Source organism: Chelon labrosus, assembly GCF_963514085.1.
Source record: "Chelon labrosus genome assembly, chromosome: 24".
Taxonomy (NCBI): Eukaryota; Metazoa; Chordata; class Actinopteri; order Mugiliformes; family Mugilidae; genus Chelon; species Chelon labrosus.
In genome coordinates this window covers 408,951-419,376 of record NC_140357.1, presented here as the reverse complement: position 1 = coordinate 419,376, position 10,426 = coordinate 408,951, and the positions used below count along the sequence as shown (strand labels likewise).

Sequence of the window (10,426 nt, the reverse complement as noted above, 5' to 3'; positions counted from 1 at the left end):
AATGCAACACTGGATGGAAATAGATCTTCTGACATTGCAGAAGCTTATCGAAACAATACCATAGCGATAAAATAAATCTGAAAAACGAAAAGAAAACCTTTTTTTTTTTCAATTTTTATTACTTTTTCCACAAAAGTGTTCTTTGCGTTAATGCGATAAATATGAGAATCTGAATTTGTGGATCGAAATCCTGTTCCTCTCCTTAGATGAATCCCATTCCATATGAAGGCTGACACTTGCTGGTTTATTAGAAGATTGAGCCGTGATATTAAGATGACGGAAAAGATCACTTGTGCGAGTTCAGTTTATTCTCCAGCGGTCTCTGAAGCAGTGATCAGGTGTTCCGGATCAAGCGGTGCTGCGGCTCTCGGGCATCAGGTTGATCAGAGTGTTGCTGGCCAGAGCCAGCTCCGTGATGGACACTCTTCCCCTCTGTTTGATGAACTGAGCCACCGAGTCCAGCTCATCCGGGGTTATGGATATGAACTTCCCTCGGTCATCAATCACACCTGCAGCAAAATGCAGCACGTTATATAATATAAACTGTATCTACATTTTTAGGATTCCTCTTTGAAGCAGTTTTGTAGCCGAGACGGTTACATTTGTGTTCTTGTTTCCATCTTTTCATTCACACTAACCTGTGAGAGAACCTTCAGCTAACAGGTCCTGTAGTCTGGCTATGGCATCCTGGGTCCTCAATCCAAAGTGAGAAGCCAAGTCCTCTAAGAGAACCACCTTAGAACTCTGTAGGACAGAGGGGACTGATAATACTTCTATGTTCAGATACTTTAGTACAGGTTGAGAAATGTGCAGTCATTCTTACCTCGATGTACTGGATGAATTCTTGCAGCAGGTTGCGTGACTATAAATAAAGAACACAAGTTTATTACACAGAAAATATATGACGTCAAAATACGCAGAAAACACGATGGTGTTAATTAGAGTGGTGACCTTCAGAAATGAACCGAATCTTTTGAACAGCTCTTTAAAATGAACGATGGGAACCGAGTCGCAGTCGTGAGCAGATGTTTTATAAAACAAAATCATTCCTTCCAGTGATTATTTCCCAGCTAAAAATTAGTTACCCACAGGCTGGCATCTTGAATATAAACTTATCTGAAAAATGAGTCAGTCTTCTGAACGACTCTTTCAAAGGAGCAGATCCAAAAGACCTGGCTCCCTCTTAAGAGTCGCAAATCCCATCTCTACTGTTAACAGTGATCTGACCTGGTCCTCAGAGAGCTGCTCCTCCTCTCCTTGGTCCTCTACGATGAACGAGGCTTTGAGTTTTAAGTACTCCTCCTCCTCGCGTTTCTCTTGCTCCTCCTTCGCTCGGCGCTCCTCCTCTTCCTGTACAAACAGCAGCACACGGTGTCAGCATGTTCTCGTGCGAACGCACAGATCTGCGGGGAGGACCGGTCGGGGCTACCTGTTGCTGCTCCAGCTGCCGCTCTTTTTCCTCCTCCTGCCGTCTCTCCTGCTCTCTGGCCTCTTGCATCTTCTTTCTTTCCTCCCTCTCCTCCATCTCCGCCTAAAAGAAAAGATACAAAATGAAATGACACGACTTGAAAGGCATGTATAGCCGTTTCAACTCAGACCAGAGCAGTGAAGTATCTCCCTCACCTCTCTCTGGGCTTTCTTGGCTTGTTTCTCCTCCAGCTTCTTCTGCTTCTTGGCTCCAACCTTTGCAGTCAGCTGGACGTTCTGCTCCACCTCGTCTTCGTCAAAATGCTGCTGCTCCTCCTCCGCCTCCTCCTCCGCCGCTGAAATCAGCAGCACACTGGGTTGCATGATGCGCAAACACAAGCTGACCAGAAGCTCATTTACACAACATTAAACGCAGCGTTCACGTGTGAACATCCAGCACAGACGTAGACGTATCAACTTGCCGCGTTTACCATGCTCCACAGCTTCCATTTGTGGTCGTCTGTTAGTCATTGCAGCGTTGAGGTTTCTCCTCCTGCGGGGCATACCCGCTCCTCTCTCCTCCGGTGCCCGCTGAGGGGGCCTGGCTGCCCGGACGGCAGCCCTCTGATGATGCTCCACATCAGCTGAGCAGACAAAATGTCACACTGCTAACCGTGCAATGCACATCACATATTACAAGACTGCAAAGGGGTTTTGGATATACAACGACCTGGATGACTGAAAATCTTCACAGAAAACGTACAGCATGTCTACTCAATTAGTGGTCACGTGCGGCCCAGAACCAACTCCAGAGTGGACAACTCATTTCGCACGATTCCAGAAACTCATACAGTGTTGCAGACCTATACTAACCAATACTCCTCGTAGTGTTTGCAGCGCGTTTTGAAACGTGGCTAGCTAGAGATGGGATTTACGAGGGAGCCGAATCTTGTGGATCCCTTCCTTTTAAAGAGCCGTTCAAAAGACTGGCTCGTTTTGGATATTTGTTTATTTTCAAGCTGCCAGCCTGGGGGTAACTTCTTTTATCCGGGAATAAATTACTAGGAGGAATGATAGGGTAAGATCTGGATCAAAATCATTCAAACTAAATTCTATTGATGGGCTACCTGACTTTTATTATTATGAAATATGAATTCTAGTACTTTGTTTTGTCATGTGTTTGTCGCGTGGGGAATTAGATAAAGGCCTCTGCTTTAACCACAAATTGGTTAAATAAAATTGGGAGGCAGCTTTGCTCTCCATTATACCGCCATAGTATTCTGTCAAATATTACACTTTGCTTTACCATTTTTGTCATTACAAAAGTGTATCCAGGTGCTGTATTGAATAGCCCTTACGTACAGTATGTAACTTATTATGAGTCAGCACAGAACACGTTCGGACAAGGAACTAAGACAGAACCGCTTTACATTAAATAATAAATAAATTCTACCAGCGGGAAAATGAAGGGTTATGTAACAAACGGGGGAATATGTCGGATTGCCCCACTACGGCTTCCGTAGTTTCTGACGGACTGACAGCTGCGTGCTGACGTTGCCCGATATCGTAATGACGAAACAAATGAACAGCTGGAAAATAAACAGATTTCGTCGTTCCTTTCCCCGTCTAAACGTTTACTCAAACATCCCGCCACCAGCTCGACAACGTTTCACGTTCAAACCTCGCCGTATGGCTAGCTTATACCACGATAAACACAATGCTAACAGGTAGCTCTAGCTCCCCAACGCTGGCTTTAAGGTTTCTTACCTTCTTCCGTTTTCCCCCGAACCTTCAATGCAAACACAATCAGGACAATTAGGACAGCCGCAGCTATCAGATACAAGGCGATATCCATGGCTGGTCTGAAAAATAAAAATACGCCTTACTAAACCTAAAACTCTATCCGCGCATTTACCACTTCCCCACTCGCACGAAGAAGACCAGTTTTCTTCTTCTACGCCTTCGTCTTCTTCGTGTTTGTTGGCGGGACATCGTCTAAGGCGCACAGCACCCCCTGCTGTGCAAACTCTGAATAACCATTACTTAAAAATAATAAAATCAAATAAAAATAAAAAAATAAAATCAAATAATAACTTCATTTTGATAAATTACACACACACAAAAAAATCTATTTCAATATATAATCTGCTCAAACAATGTGATCCACAGTGACAGCACATTCACATCACAGGACTCACACTTGACCACCATCTATTTTACATTATACCGGGCTAAGCATTATTGTGCAAAGGAAGAAGTCCTCTGCACTGACGAGCAACAAGCATCACAATCTTCTACTTGTCTTTTATGGCGCAACGGCAGCCGATGCCATGGAGAAGAATTCATCCGCAAAACCCTCAGTGAAAAAGCAATCAAAAAACGTGGACACTAATGAGTGACTTTGTAAACTGTACTTTAATTGTCCTTCCCGGCCAGCAAAACTACTTTTCATATGCTTCCCCTGGGTGTGTGATAATGTCACAGTGGTGTAAATGTGCAACACGAATGTATAAATAAAACATGAAGAGTCGTGTCTAAACATAGCGCAGTGGACTCGTTCCTGCTCATACAGCAGCACGAGGAGCTGAAATAACGTCCCAGTCAGCGGGTTTTCCGCCTCGGAACGGCGGCAGAATGTAATAAGGAGGGAACAAATGAAAGCGAGGACGATCATTTAATCCCTTCTCCCACAGAAGGATGCGAGGCTCCGGTGGGTGTGGCGGTACTTTTCCGTCACCGGTGACACCTGGAGGACACGTCCTCCTCCTGGAGCTCCCACTGCAATCTGATACTCTCTCCCTTTCTCTACTTCTCTCTCCTTACTCTCTCTGTGTGTGTGTGTACCTTTATGCTCTGTCTTGTATGTGGAAAGGTTTTGTTGCGACTAATAACACTATTCCTGTGCGTGTGTGTGTGTGTGTGTGTAGCTGCAGGATTTACTCCACTGATTACAAAGACTCGGTCCAGCGGTTCCTTAGACTTAATGACCTCACTATGACGAGAATAGGAATTTCGATTTGTTTCTCCTTCATCTTGTGCGTCACTATATTGTGTCACTGTGAGTTGTAAATGCACTGCTGCGTACAGAGCGTGCTTGGCCGAAGGGCTGATACACATTGTAATCCACCCATCAGCCCATCAGACGCTACCGTGTAGCTTTAAAAGAATGCATGCTAACTGTCTAAAGTTGAAGGTGAGCACTCGAAGGACACGGGACTTGCCGCAGTCCTTATTTCCTGGTTCGGTGCTCAGGTGATCTGTGAGGGGGGGCGTGTGCTACTGCAGCTCCTCTCACTGTAAGGTCCGGCTGAGGAAAAAACTGCAATATATTAAACAGAGATCGTGACTGACGTCTCCACGGTACATGTCAAACCTCCAGAGGTCAGTGAAAACAGCCAAGCCAGGATCAGTTTGGCCAGTCCGCAGAGGCGGCGTGCATTGTGTAGTTTAGCGTCGATGCAGTCATGCGGACATAAACAGGAAGTAGTAGCAAGAAAGGGGGCCGGACGGCGGGGCAGGAAGAGGAAGGCGAGAAGCGGTGGGATGTTCTGTGAGCGCAAGGTGACTCCTCGCTCACCTGCAGAGTCAAACCCTGTGTTTGCGCTATTTAAGATGAGCACTTTGGGTGGAGGACACTGCTGGCCTGGCTTTGTTTTTGCGGAAAGGCAGGAGTTGAACCTCCGGAAACGAAAAAGAAAAACGCAGATTTACACTCAGAAATATGTTTGTTTAATTGTACAATAAAGAAACTTTATGATAATCCTCTTGCAGCGTCCACACACCATCCTCACGTGTAATGTTATGTCTGGGTTCTACTGTGCAGTTATTCATTATATGGCACAGTAGCATACGATAATATTACTTTTATTATTTATTTATTACTTTTATCTATATTCTATATTTCTGTTTCTTGTACATTTGTACATATGCAAATCTTCTAAATCTTTTTTAATTTAATTTAATTTGATTTGAACTACCTTACACCTATTTTTAAATTTTTACTAGTGGCCTGAAATTGCACATGGTCTGTTTCTAAAACTAAGTAAAATATTAAACCCAGAGACACCTGGAGGGGAGCAGTCACAAACAAGGCCGCTTCTTCTTCTTTTGCTTTGTCGTATCATTTTGTGAGTGACGAAGTCTTCGGCACCAAAGCCTTTTTTTTTTTTTGTTTTCAGAAGATTATTTTCTGGAAACGGTCCGATTTCCTGCTGCCCTGTGCTCTGGGTGACTTACAGACGCGGCCTTGAAAAACACGAACCGAAAGATTGACATGAGCCACCCCAGTGTGCTGACGAAGACTGAAAACTAGCGCAGATTGACTGATTAAAGTTGCTGAAAGTTACGTTTCACAACACCTCAGCATTTGCTCCCTCATTTGCTCCCTCATGACAGTTCCTCGCATAGCGGGCCTCTTGTTAGTCAGCCCGTCGCGTGGAAGTAAAATACTAAACTAGTGGATTTGCTCCTTCGGCTGCGGCCCGCTTTCAGCATCAAACAGCTGAAGGGCACGCTGGAGGCAAACTTGCCCTCCAACGCCGGACTTTGTTGACACTATTGTGCGACTGACAAGTGATCCGTAACAATGAGTTTGTTGTCGTCACAATAGAAGCTGGTGACGTTGAATCCGCTCCTCCGATTCTTCTACGGCTTTTTTTGTTGGTTAAACAGATAGAGCCCTGATACGCTTTCGACATCGCTGCCTGATTTCACGAAGGGAAAATCAAAGAATGCCAAAGAATAAAAACTTTTTTTTCTTTTTTTTTGCTGTAAAAAACTACAAAGAGAGATTGCGGGAGTGTATAAATGCACGCTGCTCTCTGATTTACAGCATCAGTCCAGCAGAGAGTCTGTTAATGGTTGTGTGTTTTATATGACCGCAGGTCAGAGCGACTACGAAAGGGTGTGTTGTGCCGATTTCACCTTGCTCTTGAAGGACACTTCCATGGCTTTGCAAAAGGCTCAAAGACTTCCCTTTGTCTCTCGTGTTTAGCCAAATTTCCTGTCCTAGCTTTCAACGGGTGTTAATATGAGGTCACTGTGCTGTGTCCGACTGGACTGGAGAGTTTGCCGCCTGCTTCGCTCGTGTGAGACGGAGAGGATGCGCTTCAGGCGAAGCCGTGAAGTCAAGGTTAGGACAGTCGTGGCCAAAGTCATGGGAATGTCGTTCTTCCCTTTTATACGGACCATCAAAGTGAATTCTTCACTGACCTTCAGTCAGCACACGCCCACATTCACCCAGTGAAGTGGTCAATGTTCACAACTGTTTTTGTCTCTAATCAGTTTTTTTCTCATGTCATTCTTTTTGCTAAACTCTCTAAAGTTGAAATATTAAAAAGGTATTATAAAAGAGGGACAACAGACTGAAGGGGGCTATAATCCTCCATGAAACAAATCTGAAATGAGATTGATCCGTGGCTCTTTGTTCCATAACCTCTGTGTGTGACTGTGTTGTGCTTAATTGTTTCCCAGTACAAAGAGCCGAAGTCTAATTCTGGGTGTCAAGTTATCTATCTGGCTCAAACATTAACCCTCACATGAATTATTGGAAGGAATGTGTACTCAACTTTGTACTGAAGTAAGCGGCGGCAAAATATGAGCGAGATGCGGATTAATTTGTAACCAGCGCAAGGTTTCGCAAGACCGCGTTTCGTCACGGCGTCGGGAGGAGGACCCGTCAAATGCGGCGGACTGGCAGGCAGGATCTGGAGAGCGGTGACAGTCCACACCAAAGGGAAAAACAATGAAAGTTTAATAGGGAAGGTGTTTGTTACACGCTGAGTACCAAGCAGCTGGCCTTATGCACTGTCTGCTTTACAACTGCTGCCACATGACAACTAGATCAAAAGTTTCAGACTACCCAGTCAGGCTAAGTACTCTATTATACAGATTCCTATTGTTACATTTCCCTCTGATAAACAGTCTGTTTATCGAGTATGCCTGACAATAGTGAAGTGAAGGAGCTGATGAAATGTAAGCAGGCCTATCTAGTTCCCACCTTTACTCTGTCGTGACATCATGTCCTAGGGCGGAAGGGATTGGGTATCAGAGTCCTACGAAGTCAAACATTCACTTAGCGGAATGCATCAGCAACACACCGATGCACAGCCAGGCCAATCAGTAACAGGGAATTTTTTTTTTTTTTTTTTTTTTTTACTGAAATCTTACAAATGATATCACCAAATCACATTAATCACAATCACATAAAACAGCAAGTTTACTTAAACTCTTCTAGAGTTTAGCATGGAATATGCCATCCAGAAGAACAGCGTATAGCTCAACAATGAGTTTTGAATAGTCTTCAGCAAAATTACACACACAGAACTTATCAGCTGGACTTGTGAGTACTTCAGGGAGCACTCTTTGTACTAAAAAATGATCAGTGATTACCTATAGGAGCAGATGATTTCAGTTCGGCCATGCAACACCAGCAAGTAAAAACTGGGAGGGTTACTCATGGTGTCCTGACAGGAGGAATTCTCATGCCAGATTCATGGCATCGTGTGCACCTCTCCGGGAGTTATTGCCCCCCCAGCTTCATCCAACGCGCCCCCTCACCTGCATAAAGCATGTCACTGTTTTCTCTGTCATCCTCGTCATCAGAGGACGATACCACTATGAAGATTCTGTCATCTGGGTCTGGTATATCCCAAAAAACAAAGCTTTCTTGAAGACGTTTTGCTACGTATCCAAGCACTTTCTTCAGTTCAAATCACTGATAATATTAGCACCTCCAGTTGCAGGCTACAGCTCTTCTAATGCCGTGCTCTTCGACACTTGCCTGTATAGAATTAGCACCGTGTGCATGCTGGTAAAATGATTTGCTCTGTTACAATCAGAAAATAATGATCTGTTATGATTTATATTATATATCGAATGAACTTTGTTGTTAACTTACAAGCATCATGTCCCTGAAATTACCAGAGCACAAACCACCAGAACAAAGTCTAAGGTGACTTCTAAATTCAGACCAATTTCCGCATTTGATGCGTTTTGTTTTATTTGTGCTAGTTTCTGATTAAATATTTTACACAGTGATTTTAATTTGACTTCCTTTTCTTCTTGTTTAGTTCACGTATCGATTGCAAGGCTCCTGCAGTTTTGGGTCATGGTAACAAGTCAAACGTAACAACTGATTCTATTCACAACTCTACACATTAACCAGCGCCTTTGCAAGCGGACATTTAAACTTTCCATTATGATCCTCTGTCAATTATTGACCTCTGCAGCATTATGGCGTGGCCTTGGTTTGTGACTAACTAAAGGGACTTCAGACATTCCGTGTGGCAAAGCTGAAGGGAGGCACAGAGTAGCTTTACTGTGGAGAGGTTCCTGCGTTTGTCTTCAGTGAGTATTTCTGCCATTTCACTGCTGTGTTCAGGTGTGTCCTTTACCCTCAGTCTCAACTCATGTCACACGCACAAAGAAATACATGTGCTAATTGTCAGAATTGACAGAATGCGAGGAAGACCATAAAATGTGGTTGAAGGCTCAGGAAATCGTCACTGGGTTTGTCAAAGTACTGCTTCCAAAACCAAAATTTAAGAGGTAATAATAATCTCTTTTTAAATTCACAGCACAGTACAGAATTCCAGTGTGGTGACATCATCTTCCACAACATCCTCCTCTAATGGCTTGCCTCCAGTGGCATCACAGGCACCTGTCACGATTGGTTTACAACATATCTCTCCCACTGCACTGAATTGTCAAACTCTTTCACCCTTCACCTGTCACCATAGGAGTCCCACAGGGCTCCATCCTCGATCCACTTCTGTTCATTGTATACCTTCTTCCTGTTGTCAATATTTTCTGTAAATACAAGGTACATTTTCACTTTTAATGCGCATGACACCCAGCTCTACATGTATACAAAGCCAACCTCCACTATTCCACCCCCCTGCCCTTTCCGCCTGTACACCAAAAATTAAATCCTGGTTCTCCTGCAACTTCTTATAAATGAACAGCAGTAAAACAGAGGTCCTCTTCGGTGGTCCACTATAGCCAAAATTAGTTTCTTACTAAACATTGATAATTCCACTGTACCTCTTTCATCTCAGGATAAGAGTCTGGGTGTCATCTTCCACAGTGTTTTATCACTCGAAGCCCACATCAACATCGTCACTTGGTTACTTCCCCCTCTGCAACATCACTGCCCATCCCCAGCACAAGAGCACCACCGCCATTCTTGTCCACACTCTCGTCACCTCACGCATCGACTACTGTTGCTCTGTTCTTCAACTGGTCCAAAATGCCGCAGCTCGTATCATCATCCGAACTCTCACATCACCCCAGTTGTCTACATTGTCCTGCTACCTTCAAAGCTTACTAATTGTTCTGTTGTATCTTAGTTGTGAAGTCTATCTAATAGAAAAGCAATACATTCGACACTTCTGTACAGGATTAGTGGCGTTGGCATTGATCAAGCATGATAACCTCACTGTGATGTTGAGACTGGTCTTTACCAGAAGACACAGTACATCACATTATGAAATAACACCAGTGAAATCATACTGTTATTTACACTTGCAGCCATAATTCATTACACTCTAAGGAAGAAAGATGAGAAGTACTTAGTACTTATTTTCCATGAATGTTAAACTATTTCTTCAGTAAGAAAGAAAATTCTTCTTCTTGTTCAAACAAGAATTCCACAGTATATACGAGTAATAATATACGAGTAATATAGAGATGTCTGGAGCCACTACTAAGGAACATCGCTAATATCATGAGGACGCAGGGGTAATACATTTCTATCTTGCTGGTGACAATTAAGGCAACGGTGAAGAACGTTTTATAATCCACAGCATTGTTTTAATTAATTAGTAATTAACCTTTGTGATCTTGACTGACGCAGCAGGGGGTCAGTTTTTACAACGAGCAATTGAAGAACACCGATGAGTGCGCAAAACTGCTGAAGGAACTAGCAGAAAGCAGGAGATGCTAATGTAGAGCCCCTGAAGTCAGTAGACACAGTGTAGTCTCCTTTAAATACATGTGACTGAGGCCCTCCCACAGTATT

The 10,426-nt window shown here is 43.7% G+C and overlaps 1 protein-coding gene across 1 annotated transcript; it reads right to left on the bottom strand.

Annotated features, from left to right (window-relative positions):
• Positions 1–119: 119 nt before the first annotated feature.
• Positions 120–3,342, bottom strand: ddrgk1 (DDRGK domain containing 1). The gene is made up of 8 exons (XM_084574092.1): positions 3,175–3,342; positions 1,899–2,051; positions 1,624–1,763; positions 1,430–1,531; positions 1,228–1,350; positions 824–862; positions 639–744; positions 120–509 (listed from the first exon to the last, which is right to left on the bottom strand). The coding sequence occupies exons 1-8, from the start codon at positions 3,260–3,262 to the stop codon at positions 349–351; spliced, it is 912 nt and encodes a 303-aa protein (XP_084430218.1). The 5' UTR covers positions 3,263–3,342; the 3' UTR covers positions 120–348.
• Positions 3,343–10,426: the final 7,084 nt, after the last annotated feature.